Source organism: Trichechus manatus, unplaced genomic scaffold, assembly GCF_000243295.1.
Source record: "Trichechus manatus latirostris isolate Lorelei unplaced genomic scaffold, TriManLat1.0 scaffold00036, whole genome shotgun sequence".
Lineage (NCBI taxonomy): Eukaryota > Metazoa > Chordata > Mammalia > Sirenia > Trichechidae > Trichechus > Trichechus manatus.
In genome coordinates, this window is record NW_004443972.1 from 6,586,088 (window position 1) to 6,608,367 (window position 22,280).

General features: G+C 36.2%; 2 protein-coding genes across 7 annotated transcripts in view; one reads left to right on the plus strand and one right to left on the minus strand.

The window, feature by feature from the left end:
• RIF1 (replication timing regulatory factor 1) overlaps positions 1–6,445 on the plus strand; it is a 54,313-nt gene extending 47,868 nt beyond the window's left edge. For all 6 annotated transcript variants that reach the window (XM_023730391.1, XM_023730389.1, XM_023730392.1 and 3 more), the window contains 3 exons: positions 49–202; positions 1,383–1,491; positions 2,509–6,445. In XM_023730391.1, the coding sequence (XP_023586159.1) occupies positions 49–202; positions 1,383–1,491; positions 2,509–2,723 (478 nt within the window). In that variant the 3' untranslated portion in view covers positions 2,724–6,445. The remainder of the gene's footprint in view (positions 1–48; positions 203–1,382; positions 1,492–2,508) is intronic.
• Positions 6,446–11,412: 4,967 nt separating this feature from the next.
• NEB (nebulin) overlaps positions 11,413–22,280 on the minus strand; it is a 249,118-nt gene continuing 238,250 nt past the window's right edge. Inside the window, exons 141-149 of the mRNA XM_004375379.2 lie at positions 20,325–20,417; positions 19,896–19,988; positions 19,317–19,409; positions 18,304–18,411; positions 18,014–18,197; positions 17,595–17,687; positions 16,334–16,486; positions 15,921–16,027; positions 11,413–12,660 (exon numbers count right to left, since the gene is read on the minus strand). Of these exons, the coding sequence (XP_004375436.1) occupies positions 12,487–12,660; positions 15,921–16,027; positions 16,334–16,486; positions 17,595–17,687; positions 18,014–18,197; positions 18,304–18,411; positions 19,317–19,409; positions 19,896–19,988; positions 20,325–20,417 (1,098 nt within the window). The 3' untranslated portion in view covers positions 11,413–12,486. The remainder of the gene's footprint in view (positions 12,661–15,920; positions 16,028–16,333; positions 16,487–17,594; positions 17,688–18,013; positions 18,198–18,303; positions 18,412–19,316; positions 19,410–19,895; positions 19,989–20,324; positions 20,418–22,280) is intronic.

Genomic DNA, 22,280 nt, shown 5'->3' on the forward strand with positions numbered 1-22,280 from the left:
ACTGTCTTTGTATAATGATGTTTTTCCTTTTTCTATTATTCTTTCAAGGGCAAGAGGCCTGGGACAGCTCATTAGAGCCAAGAATATAAAAACAATCGGTGATTTGAGTACTCTTACAGCATCTGAAATAAAAACTCTTCCTATCCGTTCTCCAAAGGTGTCCAATGTAAAAAAGGCTCTCAGAATATATCATGAGCAGCAGGTAAAAATTATTGGCAAAGATATTAATTATAAATGATGTATAAATAAATATTCTAGCAGTATTTAAACCTCTTACATTTTTATGGTCCCTTTTCTCCTCCCAATCAAGCGTAACTTAAAGGTCACTTTGTAATTCCACAAAGAAATTTGTTCATTTATTTGGTACTGGTTTTAATGTAATGCACCTCAGGTATATCTTTAAATTGTCTTTATTCTTTAAATTCTCTTCTACTTTCTCTCTTTCATCAACATATTAATGTTTTATTCCCTGGCTGTTATTCCTAAAGCCTTAATGTTTGAATGCAAATATTTACAAAAATTTTACACATTTGTAGGTAACTGTACTTTGATTTTAACGTCCAGCACCTTTGTGACTTATTTTTCTTATTGTTCTTCCTATCAGTTTTTTGCATGTAAACATTTTGAATCGTGGCTATTTTCCAAAATACTGATGAACGCCTAGGTTCTTCCCTATAAAAATAAATACAGAAAATTTGTATGTAATTTCATAAGGATTCACAGACTCCTGAAACCCACTCAGAGACCCTCTACGTATCCATTGACAATATGAAAGCTTGTAAATAAATGACAGGGTATATTAAGAATGAAATCAGTGTTCTGTGTTAGAATTTCTCAAACGAGAATGTGCCAGCTCCTGGGAGACCTCTACTGTGTTCTTGAAAGCCCTTAATTTTTTTGTTTTTTGAAAGCCCTTAATTTTATTTGTGGTCTTTTAACAATATTTGTTAAAAAAAAAAAAAAAAAAACTTGTAGTAATTTTCAGTGTCATGGACCAGGAGTTTAGTTTCCGAAGTGTTTTCTCAGTCAGTGGTCCATGGGCCTGGAGAAGATGTATTAAAGTAGTCTGCCTTAAATTTTCCTTTCTCAAGTTCCTGAATGTAATTTTTCTTGGCTTCCATGTCTGTGTTTCCAGAGAATCCACTAGGAAATACTAAAAGCTTCTAATCGTCTCTTTGAGAAAATACTTTTTAATGCTTTTGTTTTTGTTTTGTTAGTATAATGTAGTTTCTTAAGTATATTAGCTAAGGAAATTATCCTGTGATGGGTCATGGAACATATTATGCCAAAATCTTTTCCACTGTTAGTACTATTAGTCATATTTTTAACTTTAACCTTATCCTTTCTTTTTAATTTTTTACTGACCTGAATGTACGATCAAGGTGAAGTCTCGTGGACTAGAAGAGATTCCAGTTTTTGATATTTCAGAAAAAACTTTAAATGGAATAGAAAATAAATCTCCCTCTTCTGATGAAGAAAAACTTGCCTCAGGTATGTGGGATAGTTTTATTTAGAAGATCAGCTGGCTTACCTGAAGAAATAGTTTGTTATTGTGCTTTTGATGTTAATTTTAATTTAACTTGAACCATAACTTATTAATTCATGCTTTTTTTTTTTTTTGGTCAAGAGTGTGAAAAAATAATTTGACCTCAAGTGTATCTAGTTGTTTTTCTCTAGTTTGTCAACTTCTACTTCATCACAGTCTCGAGTAAGAATGTAAACTGTACACTGTGTTTCAGTTATGCTGTTAATGAGAAAGAAATAATTTGTTCTGGAGCCATGGAGGGTGGATGAAATCCTGAAATTACTGCCCTGAGATAATCTTTAAACCTTAAATCAGAAATATCCCATAAAGTCTTCTTAAAACTAAACAATAATTTAGCTTAACTAATAAAAAAGGTGTGCCTTGAGCATTATGCTCTAAGAGCTGTCTATATAGGATCAAACTGACGAGCAACAGGGAAGATTAGATAGGAACCTTGGGGCAGGGGTGAGGGCAGTGAGTTTATGTTAATGAGGGAGGAACAGTTTAGGAAAGGAGGATGAGAATGATTGCAACACTTGAAAAATGTATTCAACGCCACTAAATTGTATGTGTAGAAACTTGAATTGGTGTATGTTTTGCTGTGTGGATTCTCAACAACAAAGTAAGTAAAACTTAGAAAGAAAAATAGAGGTGGTTCTGTCATTTCTTTAATGGCGCAGAGTGAGCTGTGCTAGAGTTTTTTGTCCCGTTTTCTTTAGCACAAGGACACTTTAGCCTGCTCTCTAAATTTGAAACTTTAGGAACTTATACTCATTTTTCATATATGATATTTTCTAATATAGGAGTGCTTTTTTCATAGTGCTTAGAATGCATTCATAAATGGAAATAATGTAATCTCTCATAAAATTATAATTAATAGCTTTAGTTTAAAAGAAAATTTATTAACTTCAGAGGTGGTATATACAATTTAATCTTTATCTGTTTAGTATAGATTCGATTGTTCTTTTTTCTTTTTCTTTTAGATTTGATTGATCCTGTTGCTTTAGAAACTCCACTGTCTAAAAATCTTTTGGCACAGATAAGTGCACTTGCTCTTCAGCTGAATTCAGAAGATCTTCATAATTATTCAGGAAGCCAACTGTTTGAAATGCATGAGAAACTTGGTAGTATGGCAAACTCTATAATAAAACATCTGCAGTCACGTTGGAGGTCACCAGTCCATGAAGATTCTACTTAGTATTTTAAGGGAAAATGGAAGTTCTTTTAACATCACTGTTTTTGTTGACTGATAAAACAAGTTCTGAAATATGGTGCAATTTCAGAAAGAAGAAACTGAATATTTGCAAAGTCGGTAACATTTCAAACCCTGAGGGCAGTGACTTACCGTTAATGAAAGTTCAATTTTGTAAGTTCGTTAATACAAGATCACTCTTTTTCTCCCATATAAAATATTTTCTTGGCTGCTATGCATAGTTTTTCAAGAAATTTAAATATATTACTGAGATGTGAAAACAACTACAAACACAAACATCTTATTTCAGAATTCCTTAAACTCATGCATATTCTGATGAAACATTTATTGTAAAATACCTTATTTTAAGTAAGTAAAATTTTTATTTGAATTTTTTGCTGAACTGACAAAAGGTGTTCAGAATTCATTTTTCTGTTCGTATTTGTTGTGCCTGAAGCATAAGAAAATTGTTCTTGGTAAAATACTTCAAATGAGATCTAAGAGTTGGAATGTTTTCCACAGGTCTTAACTTTGTTTGCACAACTTTCAAGAAACATGCCAAAAGTCTTAACATTTTGAGATTAAAATGCTAATGCAGAATTTACTAAGATTTCATTCAGTTGCGTTAGCAAGTATCTGAGCAGCAGCATTTGCCTGTGAAAATTTACTCCTATGAGACATAGTATTTTAAAATGCATGACTGTTTGTACATTATGTATAGATTACAATGTTTTTAATTTATAAATTTCAGCCTTCGTTAATTGCATGAGTTTTCCTGCAGCTTCTTGTGAATACTTCGATTTTGTTTAATAGAAACATATTTTGTATATAGTAAATATTGAGATAACAGTATGGACAGCATAGGGGCTTCATGGGCTTGCTGCAGACGTTTGTAGGATTCTGTATCTCCAAATAAAACAACAAATAGTTTGGTACTTAGTTAATACTTTTAGTTAAAATATGTCTTAGTTAAAACATGAATTTATTATCTGAAGTAACCAGAATGAGTGAAATTACAGAAATGAGAACATGTTACATGACAACTTGCCTATTAACACCCCCAGTTTTTTGGTTCTTGGTTTTTTTTTTTTTTTAGAGGAGGGTATCAGCCACTAGAAAGAGTGCTTCATTACATTTCTTCATAATGGCAAGTTAGTTAAATATTTTCATTGCACCTTGGACTATAAGAAGTCTAGAGTTTGTCCATCCTTTTGACCTATACCTAAAAGCATTTTCTTGGAAGAAATTTGAAACTGTTCTTTTTCTATATGTATGTTTTACTTCGTTTAAAAAGTAAGATGTATGTAATTAAAACATTTGTAAATTTTACTGACTAGTATTAGTGCCTGACTGACCATATTCGTTTCATCTTTTTAACTGAGAATATTTATTTGTTCTCTGAATAGAGTGAGTGAGTGATCTCAGTTTCCTAGTTTATTTAGAACCTGTCTGCTATTTGAAAAGCACACATTCTTTAGCAAGTCATAGCAAGTTACCTTATTTGGTTGGATTACAGTACCTTTGATGCCAAAGTTATAGATAAATCCTTTGTGTAGTTAGCACTCTTTCAGAAGGGATGACCGTTCAGTGGCTATAAAGGTCCTTGTCTTTTTTCATAATCATAAATCCATAACCATTACAGATATTTTTGGGTCAGAGTATGATATTCATACACCAAGGAGAGGATAGTTTTAAAAAGAAATTCTGGGACCATTGTAGCTTGAAGAAATGACTAATGAGAAATATGAATTTGTTTAGCAGAATTATAATTGTGGTTTACATTGTTCATAATTTTTTCCCCAAATTCTATTTGACAGTAAAGAGGCAGGTGAGTTTTTGTGAACAGGAGTGAATGAAAAGGGTTATGGATGTGTGTTTGTAGGGGATGGCAGAATGCCATAAAAACAAGTTCATAGTCAAAATTAGCTGGTTTCATGACTACATGTCTTAATGTGTGTGTGAACTAAAATTGTTTGCCAGTGGGGTGGAGTTCTTGGGGAACTGGACAGAAGTGCAGAAATGTGACCAAAGTGATTACCATTTATTTAAATCACTGAATTTGATACATGCACAGGTATTCAAAAACATTGTGATTCATCAAGGTTGTACAGTTGACGCTCTGTATCCGCGGGTTCCACATCCCAACTGCAGATAGAAAATATTTGGAGAAAAAAAAAGTGATGTGTAGGCATACCCTGCTGTAGCCTCCTGCCATTGCACAGATCCTCAGTCTCTCTCTCTCTAGCGTTCATTGTCTGAGCATTGCTCACCTCGCATCTGATGCATACTATGTAGTTAGGTCTACAGTACTAAATATGTACAGACTTTTTTCTTGTCATTATTCCCTGAACAGTATAACAACTATTCACATTGCATTTACATTTTATTAGGTGTTATAAGTAATCTAGAGATGATTTAAAGTGTAGAGGAGGATGTGTGTAGGTTATATGCAAATACTCTGCCATTTTATATAAGGGACTTGAGCATCTGCGGATTTTGGTATCCATGGGGGTCCTGGAACCAATCCCCTGTGGATACCAAGGGAAGACTGTATTTAAAAGTATTTGTGGGAGAGAACCAGCTTGCTAAATTTTCATCGTTGCTGTGATCTCTAAAGAGTGTATGTGAGATACCTTATTTTCAAAATTCTTGCCTTAAATTTTTCTGCAAAAGTTCCTTGACTGCTTTGAATAGAAAAAAGCATTAATATTCCTTGATCAGCTCCAGTGTGGTGTTTTTACACCATTAAAAGGGAATCAGTTTTTTTTTAAGTCTTTTCTAACAGGTAATGAAAAAGATGGCAGATATACCTGAGAATATGCAAATGTGATTTTTAAATTATGCATTTTCAAAAAGTCCAGGGAAATGCATGAATGAGTACAGTATAATTTTTCATATCTATGAAATCTCATGTTTCATAGTGGATTTTAACTTACAGTATTTCAGTGAGCCCCATTATTAAAGATATTCTGCTATTTGAACAAGTTTGAAAGCCACCGTTGAATGATGAGAAACTTTAATTCCAGACAGTACAGGAGGAATCAGGTAAAGTAATAATGCTACCAGATAATACACTCAAATAGGATTTAAATCTGAACTTTAAAAGCATGGTAGTTCCTGAAGTTGCCCATGGACAGCTTGGGCTTTTTCTCTGTACAGGTTGAAAGTAGTCAGGGATTCTGTTGCATATTTAAGAGTCATAAAAATGTCAAGAAACTTGAACAATGTAATGCCTAAAATTAAAATGACAGGGTAAGAAACAAAATTAGGGGAAAAAAGTAGGAGTGTGTGTGAAATAGACAAGTAGAGCATATATGTATCTTTTAAGGTAAAATAATGAGAATAATTACAAATAAGTGTTAGTTAAAAACTGGCTCAGTTGAAACTTAAGAGACAGTATAAATGACTTAAACGGATTGTATTTCTCTTAAAGTTGTTTCTTCCAACTTGAACTTTGTAAGTCAGTGAGAAAGGCCTACATTTCATCTCATACTCTTCATAATTGATTTTCAGGGAGGTAAATTTGCCAGCCAGTCTAGGAAGCCGTAAAATAGCAAATGTTGGCTGATGCTTGGCTATATTTACTTCCTTCCACAACCCATGTCCATTTTTCCCTAAGCCATTAGAAAAGTCTTGTACTTCATATACAAACATTAGACTGAAATGTTTTTGTTTTGGTTTTTTCTCATTGAGGGTCTTCCTCTTTTTTTTTTTTTTTTGTACTTTAGATGAAGGTGTACAGAGCAAACAAGTTTCTCATTAAACAATTAATACACATATTGTTTTGTGACATTGGTTGCCAACCCCACATGTCAACACTCCCTTTCTCAACATTGGGTTCCCCATTACCAGCTTTCCTGTCCCCTCCTGCCTTCTCGTCCTTGCCCCTCAGCTGGTGTGCCTGTATGGTCTCGTTTTGTTTTATGGGCCTCTTTTAATCTTTGGCTGAAGGGGAAACCTCAGGAGTGACTTCATTACTGAGCTATAAAAGTGTCCAGGGACCGTACTCTCAGGATTTCTTCAGTCTCTGTCAGACCAGTAATATGTGTGTGTGAATTAGAATTTTGTTTTACATTTTCCTCCACCTCTATCTGGGACCCCCTATTGTGATCCCTGTCAGGGCAGTCAGTGGTGGTAGCCAGGCACCATGTAGTTGTGCTGGACTCAGTCTGGTGGAGGCTGTGGTAGTTGTGATTAGAGTGAAGTTTTGACTTAGAACAGTGCTTCTCACACTTGGATGTGCTTGTAAAATATAGGTTCTGATTCAGTGGGTCTGGGATAGGGCCTGCATTTCTAACAAACCTCCAGGTGATAGTTACTGATGTTTGAGGACTAGCTGTGTAGCTAGGCCTAAAGGCCTCAGGCTGTCAATTAGGTTTTGATAACCCAAGCAGATTTAAGTTCTTAGAATTATTGTCACAAAAGATAAAAGCTAGTCTATTTTGTAACTATTTCAAGTGTGTGAATTAGGGATGCAGACTGGTCTTAAAGTCTTCAGATTAAAGTTCAGAATTCTTAAAGTTGTTAAGTGTCAAATTTGGCCCTTTTGGAATAGTTTTTAAAATATAGAAGATGTATTTTTTTAAATAAGTCGACTTGGAATTAAGTATTTCATGTTATAAAGAACCTTGTTGAGCAGATTAGACTGAGTCTATTTTCCCATAAGTATTTTTGAATTATGTTTTGCATGATTTTTTATTGTTAATATAAATGGAAATTTTCAAATTTTAGAGATATATTTAGTCTCTGAATGTTGCCTTATATTATGGGACTTCATTATTTTATTATGAAACATTAACAACGAATACTATCCTTAATTCAGATGAATTGGCAGTACAGTTAGCACTGCCATAATAAATAAATCATATCTGAAAGATAATCCTCATCATCTTACTTAAGACTTCTGTGATGACTTAATATACTAGTACATGGTTGAACATTCCTGTTTTCCTTGTAAATGGAGTTTGAAAGAGTTGAATAACTTGATTCTCTGAAAGTGAGTTTTTCTTGACATTCTGTTGAGGTGCATGTCGATTAGATTTCCCTCACATACTTAAATACTCTGATTATATAAGAAGTGCCCTCATCGAAAGCACTTAAGAAAATGTATCCAGAAGTTAAATAATGTTTGTTTTTTTAATTGGTTTATCAAAATTCATTGCCTTATCTGTACAACAAATTGGGCTTTGTGGTTTATGATAGCCCAGATAATGATACATCTATTATTATGTGCCAGGTTTTGTATATTGCTTTTTGAAAGTCTGAGTCATTTGGGTTTGAAGAGCTAAAGATAATAGAGTACTAATCTAACAAAATTATGAGAGTTTAAACAGTTCTTGGAATAGAATATTAAATTTTACAATGTGGTCTTCCTAACCATTGTTTCCTTTATATACCAAGCCTTTTCCCGTCAAAAACTCATTGCCGTCGAGTTGATTCTGACTCATATCAACCCTATAGGACAGAGTAGAACTGCCCCATAGGGTTTCCAGGGAGCAGCTGGTGGATTCGAACTGCCTGCTTTCCAGTTAGCAGCTGAGCTCTTAACCATTGTGCCACCAGGGCTCCACACCCTTCCTCTCAAAAGAACAATTAAAACCAAACATGGAGTGCCAAGTGGTAAATGCTTAACTGTCCTGGAAAGTAACATTAGAATAAAAGATAACCTCTCCCCGACCTGAAACTATAAAATTAAAGGCAATATTTTCAATGGTTTATGTCACAAGGAAGAAAAGCTACACAAGCTTTTATACTCTACTTATAGCAGAGGAAATCTCTTTAGGTCACAGTGTACCAATTTATAATTCTGGATAAAAATAAGCTTATTAGATAGCAAGTCTATATGTTAATATACATATGGTGATATGATTGATGCACTGAGAAGTGATAAAATGAAGAGAAAGGGAAAGACGAATTGAGCCAAAATACTAATAAAGCAATTAGACCATTTAGTATAGGGACAGTCTATATACTTTGAAAATTACTGGCAACCAGTGGTCCTTGAGAAGTGCTCTATACATAGTGCAATACCATAACTGATGTTCGTAAATATCCTCAGTAGTTATTACAAATACACGTTATTAATTTAATACTCTGCCCCTAAAAGCAGTACATTAATAATTTCGAGCAAAAGGCGATTTGTGTTTCTTAAATGGATAAGCTACACATAATTAGGGAGTTAACTTACAAAATGAAGTATCATGGAACTGAACATGGAATGTAATGTAATAGCTATTTTGATACATAATTGTATAATTAACAAGTGTCTAAAGAATATTTTTTATAGAATGGGGATTTTGTAAAGGAAAATGGAATTGAGAGTAGAATCACTTTTGAGTGTAGAAACTGAAGGACAGTAGTCTTTCCTAGGAAGTGTTTATGGTACACGGGTTGGCAAACTACAGCCTGCCACCTGTTTTCGTATGGCCCATGAGCCAAGAATGACTTTTACCTTTTTTCTATGGTTGAAAAAAATGAAAGGAATGTTTTCTGGCACATGAAAATATATGAAATTGAAACTACAGTGTCTGTAATTAAAGCTTTATTGCAACAGTCATGCTCATTTACATATTGTCAGTAGCTGCTTCCGCATTATAAGGCAAAGTATGAGTAGTTCTGACAGACTGTGTGGCCTGCGAAGTCTAAAATATGCATCATCTGGCCCTTTACAGAAAGTTTGCCAAGCCCTGTTACAGAGAATAGTTTTGTTGTTCATATATGGCAGGTAGTCAATTTGGTTATTTGCTTTTAGCTGGTGGAATATGGGGATCTTGATAACATTCCTTAATTATATTACCACTGTTTAGATTTTATTTTATAAAACAGTTCTCCTGATTCCATTCATGTCTGTTACCATTGTTCAAAGACATATATACTAGGAGATACTGGTATACTTTAAGTGCACTTTTTTTTCCTTATTTAACTCTCAAATCTTTGTTACATGTTTGCCGTGGCTTCTAATCCCTTAATCCTTAATCTTTAATCCTTAATCCCTTATGGTCTGAAGGAAAGGCATCTTGTGCTCCAGAGATACCTCACATGGCATGTGAACATGAAATCACACCTGTGAAATAAATTGTTTGAGGTATGGAGTGTATGCTTTCTGTGTTGGTCAGTTATCAGTTGCTTTCAGCCTATCTTAACACTACCTCCTGTGGATAGACTTGACCAGTAAGCACTTAGGAAAAGACTGATAGAAGCCAAATCAGTCATTTCTTAACCCTGTAATATTTTTGTCCCCAAAACTTGATAAACTCTAAGAGAGCTTAGTTTTACATTCACAAAATATATTTGATAGGTCTTTCAAATGATTTAAATTGAAACTTCACAAAATTACCTATTCAATCCTTAATTAACTGCACTAGTAGATGGAATGCAGTTCTATTTCACTGTGTAATGAATGCTTTATACACTGTTTGAAGTGGTAGACCTACACTAATATAGTGTTTTCTAGTTAGTTATGATTGGGTTGAGGGACAGAATCTGTCTGATCCACAGTAAAACCTTTCATGAATCATTGAGAATTGACTGTTACTACTTGCAAATTGAAACTGGATAATGAAACATTTTTTAAGAAATGCACTTTTATCTGAAATAAAGCTATGAAGTGTCAACAATTTTCTGTTACTTGTTTTTTGTTTGCTTGGTTTGTTTTGTTTTTTAAGTGAGACCTGAAATGAATAACCGAATCGCAGCATAATTGAACATTGTATCCTTCCACAAACACATGAACCATCCATATTCTTCCTCTTATGGCCTGCTTTTCAACCATAGAAGTTCTCTGCTTTGTTTATGGCTTTCTGGGTTCCATGGATTTCTAAATCTATAGTTCTAAGTTTGAAAAAATAAACAGTAATATTGAAAGTATATATCACGGGAGTATAGCATAGGATAGTGCCATGAGAACTGAACTCAGGTGTGACCCACAGACTTTGTTTTTATGAACTACCTTTTGAGGATGGAATGAGTAGCTGGTCACTGAGGTCCTCTGTATCCCTACAGTCCTGTAGTTTATGTGATAGTAGGCACAAGGGTCTTCCCCAGTATCATTGTGCTTTCAACAATGGCACATGTGGAGAGCTGGGAAGGGAATTTGAATGGAAAAAGTGAGATGCACAGGAAAAATTGAACACCAGATATTGACTAGCAATTTTTTAGCGAGGTAGTTGTGATTATGTTTTAAGGGTCCCTTTAAGGATGCATACTGAAATGTGATTTAATAGGATTCACTTTAAGATAATGGGAGAACGGCATTGGTGTGGTAAAGGTGGAATGAGATTAACTGAGTTTATGTTTCCAAACTTTAAAAAAAAATCAGAGCATTAAAGTTGCATCTGTGTCTGCAATAGCAACTCCAAAGTGCTTTGACAGACCTATAAAGTGAATATAAATTTTTTTAAAAACCAGTCTGTTATAACTAAAACAGCATATACTTTCGAGTGTTTCTAAAGTTTGGAGAGAATCTATATTGCACAATAGGATTCTTGTCTAGCTTAACCTAAATTTTTAGTCCAGTTTAAGCAAAGATTTATGACTTGGAAGTGGGAGAGTGGCCCTGTCTCCCACCGTTAAGATTCATGGCCTGACATTTCTTGGGACTGTAAGCTCCAATCATCACTTGGACCCCAACATCTAGCACAATGCCTCGCATACAGTAGGTGCACTCACTGAGCATTTTCAAGTGTGCCCTCTGTGCATTCACACTCCGTGAGTCTCAGGGAGACTAAGAAATGCGGACAGCAGTGTTACTACAGCTCCAAAGTTATATGGAAAGATCTTTCACCTTTTAGGAATGGTAGTCTGTTTTCCATTAAGCCATTATTGGTTGGCACTCCCCACTTGGACCCTCTAACACTCTGCCACGTGCTGCCAGCCCACTGGATACAGCTGGAGAAGATCCCCTGAGGTCAGGCTTGGATCTCATGGCTGTTTCTAAAACGTTATAATCTGAGCCATAAGGAAAGCTTACTGAGTGGTACAGATAAGGTTTCAAGGAGGTCTACTTGTGCGCATTTTTAACTACTATTTTTTTTTAAGTTTTGAGTAATTTTTTTAGGCAAATATACTAAGGAGTTTGCTTTATTGAAAATTTTTGTAGATGTTAAAAACCATTAAAAATAAATAATGCTCATTCCATCAGTGGAGCTTGTTGCAGACTTCCAGATTTTATTAGTTACCAATTTATCACCAGTTTTCATTAAATATCAGCTTCATAACTTCAGAACTGGATTAGAAATACAAGCATCAGCATTCAGTAAGCAAGGAAAACGTGACTTATCTCTGCCATTTTTCCTTTAATGTATTTAGCATGTTCAGAATCCTTGTTTTAGAAAGGAGATAATGGTAAACATATTCATAATGAAGAACGATTCTGGCTTGATGGAACAATAATATAACATTGCAGAAGCTCAAAATGTCTATTCTGAAATTGAACGTACTTTAAAACCCAAAAGAAAATGTAATAATGGCAGCTTTTAAAATAAAGAACTTAAAGATTTAATGTTGCCTCTAAATTTTATGTGCACGTCCAGGAAATAATGAGGAAAGTAAATCTAGTTTAATCATTGGAAAAGTTAGTGACGATAATGTTTGTTTTAGTGGATAATTATTGGGGTTCACATAGAAACAAATTAAGGACGGAACAGTCATAAGTCATACACAGAAAAACCATTAGGCAGCTTGAGAACGGGTGATAGTGGAGAGTCTAAACAATTATTCACCACAGGATTTGTAAGTCTGGCTGATAGGCGTGATAGATGCTTTGAAGCACCTAAATAGCTTCAACATAGTTGGCGGGAAGCATGCCTGTTCTGCCCGTCCTCTGCACAGTGCCATACATCCAACCTTCATCAATAGCTTGAACATTTACGATAGCATCTCCATCTCTGAAGGACACCTCATCTGCATCAGCGGCCATATAGTCATACATGGCACGGAAGATTTTCTATTTGTGGGGATGAAAGGAAAGGAAAAATGTTATATACTTGGTTTGCAACAATGAACCCAAACATCTAATCATAATATTTCCTAGAACTTATTCTACAAATTTAACTTGCAAAAAAGAGAATGTGCAACAATTAAGAAAGTACAAAGACAGCCCACAGAATGGAAGAAAATATTTACAAATCATATATCTGATAAGGGACTTGTATCTAGAATATACAAACAACCCTTACAAATCAGTAATTGAAAGCTCAATTTAAAAATGGGCAATCTGAATAGGCATTTCTCCAAAGAAGATACACAAATAACTGATAAGTACGTGAAAAGATGCTCACTGTCATTAGTTATCAAGGAAATGGCAAATCAAAACCACAAGGAGATAACACTTCACAAACACCAGAATGACTATAATCAAAGAAACAAAATAAATGGTGCTGGCAAAGATGTGGAAAAATTGGAACCCTCATCAACTGTGGTAGGAATGTAAAATGGTGCAGCCACTTTGGAAAACAGTTTGGCAGTTCTTCAAATGTTAAAGAGTTTACCATACCCATTGCCATCGAGTTGATTCTGACTCATAGCGACCCTATAGGGCTGAGTAGAACTGCCCCATAGGGTTTCTAAGGCTGTAATCTTCATGGAAACAACAGGCACATCCTCCTGCCAACCTTTATCCAACCGTTAACCTTTCAGTTAGCAGCCAAGTGCTTAACAACTGTCCCAGCAGGGCTCTTAGAGTTTACCATATGACCTAGTAATTCCACTCCTTGGTATATACTTAAGAGTAATGAAAACGTATATCCACATAAAAACTTGTAAATGAGTGTTCATAGCAGCTTTATTCACAATAGCCAAAAAGTGGAAACAACTCACATGTCCATTAACTGATGAATGGACAAACAAATGTGTTATATTCATAAATGGAATATTATTTGGTAATAAAAACATAGTATTGATGCATACTACTACTACATGGAGAAACCTCAAAATATTAAGTAAAAAAAAAAAAAAAAAGTCAGAAAAGACCATATATTGTTTGATGCCATTTATATAAAATGTCCTGAACAGGCAAATCTACAGGGAAAGATAGATTAGAGGTTGGTTGCCTAGGTGGGGGGATGAGGATGGGATGGAGAATAACCAATGATGGGTTTAAGGTTTGTTTTTTTTCTCTTTTTAGGGTGATAAAATGTTCTAAAATCAGATTATGATTATGGTCAAACAACTCCATAAATAAACTAAAAACCATTGAATTGTACACGTTAAATACTGAACTTAATACTATGTTAATTGTATATTAATAAAGCCATATATGTATATTGTTATTGGGTGCCATCGAGTAATTTCTACGCATAGCAACCCTGTAGGACAGAACAGAACTGCCCCATAGAGTTTTCAAGGCTGTAAATCTTTACTCAGGTTAGATGAGGTCGTGGCTCATGTAGACTTGTTTCTTCTCTGAACTTTTGTTTGCCTTCTTACTATTTTGCTCCTGGTGAGTAGAGACCCATAGTTGTGTCTTAGATGGCTGCTTGCAAGCTTTTAAGACCCCAAATGGTACTCACTTCACTAGGATGCTGATCATGATTTTTGGGAACTCTGTTAGGCCAACTGACTGAGTTGTCCCATGAGACTATGGTCCTAAACCTTCGAACTCAGAAAACCAGTCTTGGAAGGTGTTTGGTTATGTTTAAGGAGTATCTGTATCTGTGTCTTCAATGAATACATGGGCCTGCACCCACATATTTGTATTTACACATACCTAGAGATAATTACATCTGTTCTCACCTATGTGCACACCTGTACCTACCCATATACCATTTTGCCTATACTCATCCACATGTGCTCAAACACTTGTTCTTACTTTGGTTATGCTATGCTCACTACATCCACATTCGGTGCCACTTTTCACATCACCAAAAATAACAAGTCTCTACAGTCTAAAGCATACTCCCTCCTCTCCCTGGTAAACACCAATGAACATTGGTCTCTCTATATCTAGTCCTGTCTTCTTATAAAAGACAGATCATACAATATTTGTCCTTCTATGTTTGACTTATTTTGCTTAGCATTATTCCCTCCAGGTCCATCCGTGTTATGTTTCACATACTCATCATTGTTCTTCATAATTTCATAGTATTCCATTGTGTCTATGTACCACAATTTGCTTATCCATTCATCCATTGATGGGCACTTCTGTTGTTTCCATTTATTTGCTATTGTGAATAAAGCAGCTATGAACATAGGTGTGCATATGTCTGTTCATGTCATTATTTTTAGGTCTCTGGGGTATATATCCCTAGGAGTGGGATGGCTGGATCATAGGGTAGTTATATTTCTAGTTTCTTGAGAAAGGGCCATATTGTTTTCCATAGTGGTTGTACCATTTTACAGCCCCACCAGCAATGGATAAGTTTTCTAGTCTCCCTACATGCTTGCCAACATTTGTTATTATTTGTTTCTTTTGATCGGTGCCATTTTAGCTCCAGTAAGATAGTATCTCATTGTAGTCTTGATTTGCATCTCTCTAATGGCTAATGATCATGAACATTTTTCACGTGTTTGTTGGCTACTTGGATGTCACTATTGGGATTCTGATTGGAATTGCCTTGAATTTACTGATTTATTTCAGGAGAAAGACAGCTTTACAATATTCCCTTTTCTGAAATATAATGGCTATCAACACTTACTTAGATCTTCTTTGATGTGTTTAATAAAGATAGTTTTCTTCATACAAATATTATTTCTTTCATTCTTACAGTTTTTTTTTTTTTTTTGATGTTATGAATGGGATTAAGGGTTTTGAACTACGAGTTTTATAGTAGCCTGGTGAATTTTAAACATGATTTGACTTATCTCTTCAACATATATTAATAGGGGAGATATAAGATATTGCATGTATATATGTGTGCACATGTACATACATATATATTCATTCTTGAAGAACGATTCCAAGTGGCAAATCTATTAGTTTAAGATAGTGGGTAAGACCAATGAGCCCAAAGTGATGCTTTGCTCTAGGTTTTTTTTTTTTTTTTAAATCACTGAATAATATTTTTTAAATTAATTCGAGTTTGGTGTAAAGAAGGTTTTTTAGTATTACTGATAACACGAGATGTGTACAGAAAGACTTATTTAAAATTATATTTTAACAGGCTTAGTTAAAAAAATTTTAAAGGCCAGAATACCTATACCTATAACCATTATTGCACATATCAAACAATAAGAATGGTCTGAGTAAGCCATTTATTATCTACTTACTCCAGCAGTAGACGGATGAGATGGGATAGAAGATACTGTGGTCTGCTGGGTAGCAACTGAAGATGACCGTTGTTGCGGGAGCTCTGTGGTTTTCACGCGTTTGTAAGCTGAAAGGAAGGAGGAAATAGTTCATAAAGACAAAACGTGCCCAGACAGCATTTAATCTGTGTTTAGCAACTGAGCAGTGTTGTCTTTTTCCACAGCTTAAAAAGAATGATTTTCAAGAAGCAAGCATCTGGTAAAGTTAATGAAAATGAAACATCTAACTTCACGTGTCCAGCTACAATTCTAGTCTTCTCATTAGAAGAGACGACCCAGATTTTTTTTTTTTTTTTTTTTTCACTCAAAGAGGCTCTTATAGCAAGTGTCAGTGAGGCTGGCCGTGTTTATTAAAGTCAGCGCCATCCTTGTACCTGGGGAAGTTGCGTTGACTAAGACGCCCCTGTCGCTGTAGGTGGAGAGACGGTGGTCGGCAGCTTCAGAATGCTCAGACTTCTCCTCGCCGCCGCTGATGCTCTGTGCGCTAGCAGATCGCGACTGCTCCCGGCTTCGGCGCTGAGCTTGCGCTGGGAGAGATGTGATTGGGAAAGGGAGAAAAGACGAAAATTACATAGTGAAAATGTGAAGGTTTCAGTCCACCCAGAGATGACAGAAGAAAGGCCTGGCGATTTATTTCCAAAACGTCAGTCATTGAAAACCCTATGGAGCACAGTTTACTCTGAAACATATGAGGTTGCCAGGAGTTGGAATTGCCTCAATGGCAACTGTTGATTGGTAATGCTTAACATTAATTGAATCCTCTGTTTGTTTGCTAAGCATGCTTTTAAGTGGATTTCCATGGATTCAATCCTTACGATTCTTATTACGTATGGTTATCATCCTTTGTACACCCATTGCCAGCGAGTGGGTTCCAATCCTCAGTACAGCCAGCGTTCAAATCCAAGAGTCCATGCCTAACTACTACTCCTTCTACCCTGCCCATTTTCCTGCCTCACCAAAATGAATACATAGTAGTATTCACATTGAAAGTCCACCTTAACCTTCTTCAGAGAGTCTTCCCTAACCTCCAAATTCATTAAGATGTTCTTTCTCCATGTTCCCTCAATACCACGAGCAGACCTGTAAAAGTGCATGTGTCAGGGTGTGACCACTGATTTACCCACCTGTGGTACATAGGGTCGCATTGAGTCAGAACCCACTCGACGGCACCTAACAACAACTTCGATAGAGTATAAATCCTTTAAGGACTGTATTATTCCACTTTTTAGCACAAACAAAAGGCATAAAGGTTTGCATGCTGTTTTCTTGAATGATTTTCCCTGACCCAAAAGAGCTCAGAAAGTTGCTAAAAGTCGTCGAATCCATTCTCTTCTCTTTGTCTATGAATTTTTCTATTATTTCCCCCAATAGAAAGATATACAACCTTTTTTAATGTATTTTTAAGGGAAAAAAATGATAATGGGGCCTGAAGGAGATGTGCACTGAGCACGAAACAAAATATTTCTCTAACTTGAACTTGTCTAGAAAATGCAGTTTTGCCCTCTAGCCAACTAGGTGTTTTTGTTTTGAACGGGAAGCTCAGAAAATGGAAAGCCCTGGAGAAAAGGAACTTCAGAGCAGCAAAGTCATTGACTTTAGCCCGCTAAATGGCGACGCCTTTGCAGCATAACATACCATTAACCATGTGTAAGCTTCGAGATTGAATATTGTCTTCCGCTGGATCATAGTCAAAAACCGAGCCAGGATTAGTGCGCCAGACACGCAAACCTGGAAGAAGGAAACTAATGATCAGAACAGGTGCTTTCGGATTCTTCTAATAACTTGGAAACCACAGTATGAATTTACACAACAAAAGGAGGACTGAATAAAACTTATTTAGCTCAGGTTCTGCTCATGTCTGTTCTTCAGAGGACAACAAAGGAAAAGGTAAAATAAAATGTCAGCTTTGCAAAATGTGAAATAATAGAGGCTTTCTTTCACATCTAATAAAAACGCAGACTGAGGTCCTTTATCCTCTGCCTTGATGTAGATGTCACTTTTGTTCTCCTGATCACCTTTACCTTAAAGTTGATTTCTCCGCAGAGCTCAATTACCTGTAATAGTTTCCTGGTCCTGGTCGTTCCGTTTTTGCTCCATCTCTACCACTTTTCTCTGAATACCTCGGTAGTTAATGTCACTGAAGTCCTGTGTGTTCTTTTTTACTCTCTCAGTGATAGGGTCCGTCACCACTGGTGTGAAGCAACCCTTGTGTTTTTCAAAGTCTTCATGATATTTCACCTGAAATTTCATGAATACCCTTGATGAAAATATGATGGGATAAGCATTTATCTTTTCATGTGTTCCAACGAGCCAGCCAATCAATTCTAAAGAATTCCTGACTCACCGTTGAGATGTGGCGTTGGGTCTCCTTCACCCGTCTCATCTCTGGAGTGTCCATGACATAGGCAGCTTTGCCTTGTATTTGTTTCCGGAAGCTGTCAGAATATAATACCTGATGGAGAAGAGACCATGAGTGAGTACAGGTCATGGTGCTGTCCTAATTCTAAAACCTCAAGACCTTTCCAAAAGATGGAGATGGAAGGAGGTGGTGAGGGAAACTTGAATCAGCGGAAAGGACTCAGCCAGACACGTGACTAACAGTGGCACAGCTTAGCGTGAGGGCCCGTAGGGCTCGCTTCAGAAAAGGAAGGACTTACTTGGACTTTGAAAATGTAATTTTCATTTTCAAAAGCGAAAAGGCACAGTATAACTTTAAAAGGAAAAGGGAGAAAGTAGCCTCTAGAATTTGCCAGAAATTTTAGCACCAGCACCAGCATATTCTATGGTATTTGGCACTAAATGTGAGACTGAAGGGAATTTGAAAGAACTATCCTTTAAACCAAGTGACCATTTTTTTTAGGTTTCTGTCCATACTTCATAAACCAATATGATAATACAGAAATTAGAGTCCTCCAGACACAAAAGCCCCAAAATATCAAAGCCAAAGAAGGCATCCATTTCAAAGTATTACCTGTTTCATAGAGTACCTTAAAAATAAGGGAGAGCAGAAGATTGAGGATGTTAGAAGTCAATTTGTTATAGTTGGTTATGTAAGACTACCTCAGAGTAAAGTAAAAGGGGAGAGAAAACACTGGTAATTAACTTGTTATGTCTTAATATGATCATTTGAATTTAAATACACAGTCATGTTAATTTTAGTGTAAATTTTCAGTTGAATAAGAAAGTGAACGTTTATGGTGTTAACATGTTATTTTCCAAGATGTTGCATTTCTCACTTTTTAAAAAAAAAATTTTTTTAGTGTGTTTTCAGTTGAATAAGAAGGTGCACATTTTTATGATGTTAAAATGTTATTTTTCCAAGTTGATGCACGACTCCTTTATAAGCCTAGAAAATACCGAGCTAATGTTTTCTTGGTTGCGCTTAGCTCTCTCCATCTCTGGAGTAACAGGTGTTGAAGTTGCTTTTCTCATATTCTCTTTGTACAATACCTAGGGGAGCCGAAAGAGCATCCACACATCAGACAGGAAAACACTCGTTCTGAAAATCATCATTTAGCTGGTGTTATGTCTCGATTATATCACACTCTATAAGAAACACCTCAGGAAATAAAGCCATTAAAATGTTATTGTATAAAGCAAAAGATTTGGATCCAAAAAGCCAAAAAGAAAAAAAAATTAAAGTCACTAAAGGATTCAATGGAACAGATGACTGTTTATGAGGCTGAGGTTGCCAAATCATTAAGGAAATAAGGTTAGATGGAAAGGGATGTTTTCAAAGGAGGCTGAATGTAGTTAACGATAAAGTCAGTTTGCGGTGGTAGGGGCGTTTTGTTGTTCGTTTTCTTTCTTCGGTGGGCAAAGAAAGATTTTAGAAGATACACAAAAGTTTTGGAAAAACTGTGAGATAAATTAGTGGGATAACCGCGTTTGCCAGGCTTGTTAAAAGTTGATTGTTCTTTCCCTTCTCTCAAATACCGAGCTAAAGTTTTCTTGATTGCGTTTGGCTCTTTCCATCTCGGGAGTAAAGGGTGTGGGGGTTGCTTTCCCCAGATTCTCTTTGTACAACACCTGTGAGATACGAAGTTGTATCCGAAAATCACTAGGAGGCAATAGTCAGGTTATTACATTGATGCAATTGTGTGTGGGGGGGGAGAAGTTACATGTTATTAAAAATTAAGAATTTTTTAATTAAATTAAATTTTTTGAAAAATATTACTGTTAGTGAGACCAGCTCTCAAGAAGAAAGCTTCGAAAGAGTTAATGGCAATGATAAGTGTAGCATGATATTTAGAGGAGATTCAAATGTAACTGGCATCTTGTTTGTTTTTAACGTGGGTTAGGAGCAGGCCAAACTGCAGGGGTTACTTTGCAAAATTAAAAGCACTTTTGTTTCTCAAACAATACCGAGCTAATGTTTTCTTGATTGCGTTTGACTCTCTGCATCTCTGGAGTGACAGGGGTTGGGGTGCCTTTCCCCACATTTTCTTTGTACAAAACCTATGGGATCCATTGGATCCAAAAAGCCAAAAAGAAAAAGGGATTACCAAAGGTTTAAATGGAACAGATAACTTTTTATGAAGCTCAGGGTGCCAAACCAGTTGGGAAATAAGGTTAGACGGAAAGGAACATGTTTCCAGAGGAGGCTGAATGTAGTTACAGTAAGACACACATTTCCCAGGGTAGGACCATGCCTGAAATCCTTGAGGACTGCAAGGGAGGACTGCAGTGACCCCCAAAGGGATAAGAGACCACAGTCATTTTATCGCTAGTCTATAAATGATAAGCACCTGGCAGAAAATCTAAATGGAAGTTACAGGGATGGACCTGACTAACACTAGGGAGAAGGCTGAGGCTGCTCCCAATATGGCGGATGGTTACTGGACCTCTTTTCAGTCCTTAGACCTATCAGTACATTTGTAAGCCCTCAAACAAGGAAATGGATTTCCCCACCCCTTTTTCCTTGCTATCATCTGGGCTCTGCCTCTTGCTATAATTTAGTACGACAGCAAACATGTCAGTAAGGAAAATATGTTTTGAGCAATTATTCTATCACTATCATAGTGTGTGCCATTAGGAAACACAGTAGCACATCATGAAAGTCCTCAACCTCAATGTCTCCCCTCGGTATCATTCTTGGGAACATTGGAGGTTTGGAAAATGACATTGAAGAAGAGGACAGCAAGGTCAGTATCACCTGAGAACTTACTAGACATGCCAGACCTACATAATGAGAAACTCTGGGGGCAGGATTCAGCAGTCTGATTTAACAAACCCTCCAGGTGATTCTGATGCATGCTAAAGTTTGAGAACCACTGAGCTGAAGTATTGGAGAAACCTGAAGACTGTTCACTACATAAGCTAAAGTCGTCCCCGCACAAGCCCCTCAAACCCAAACCCATTGTGGATGAGTCAATTCAGACTCATACCTACCCCATAGGACAGAGTAGAACTGCCCCCTAGAGTTTCCAAGGCTGTAATCTTTACAGAAGCAGACTGCCATATCCTTCTCCTTCGGACCGGCTGAGGGTTCAAACTGCGAACCTTTCAGTTAGCAGCCGAGTGCTTTAACCACTGTGCTACCAGAGCTCCTTACACAAGCCCCAACCCCCTGATAATCAGTCCTTTATACACATAGGTAATATCACAGAGCACAGACTTACAGGAAATGATTTAGTAAAATTTATACTTAAAGACCATGATAAAGACAAAAGAGTAAACCTAAAATTGGTAAAACAAAAATAGAGTTCTATTGACACTTTCCTTCTTAAATAAACTGACAATCAAATGCCAAAACCACACTGGATCTTAATTTATGTTATTATCCTTGAAGGAAAGGATCAAGGGTTATTTTTCCCAAGGTTTCTTTGTCCAAATCTGTCAGGGTGAAATAGAACCTAAAGTCATCGATGCAAAGACACAATGAAATCACAACTATAATGTTCCAGAAAGAGCTCATTCATTACACCTGCTATGCCACCCACACATCCGCACCCCAAATTCCACAAGTACATAAAACAAGCAGACCTTGAGTAGAGAGCAAGTTTGGGGAGAGGTGAGCAAAAGGATGTTTTATAGGAAAATCCATTACTTAAGGATATTAGAACTTTAAATTACGGATTAAGGCAATCTTGTTATTACAGGGTTAAGGCTAGGAGAAGTCCTATAGGAAAGAAGGGTAAATGTGGTAAAGAAATTCACAAAAGTTAAGTTGTCTAAAAAGTAGGATTAATATGTATTATTTTAAATCCATTAAAGAAGTAGTTTTTTTCTTTTCTTGCCAAAGTACCGAGCTAATATTTTCTTGATTGTGTTTGACTCTCTCCATCTCTGGAGTGACAGGTAAAGGGGTTCCCTTGCCCA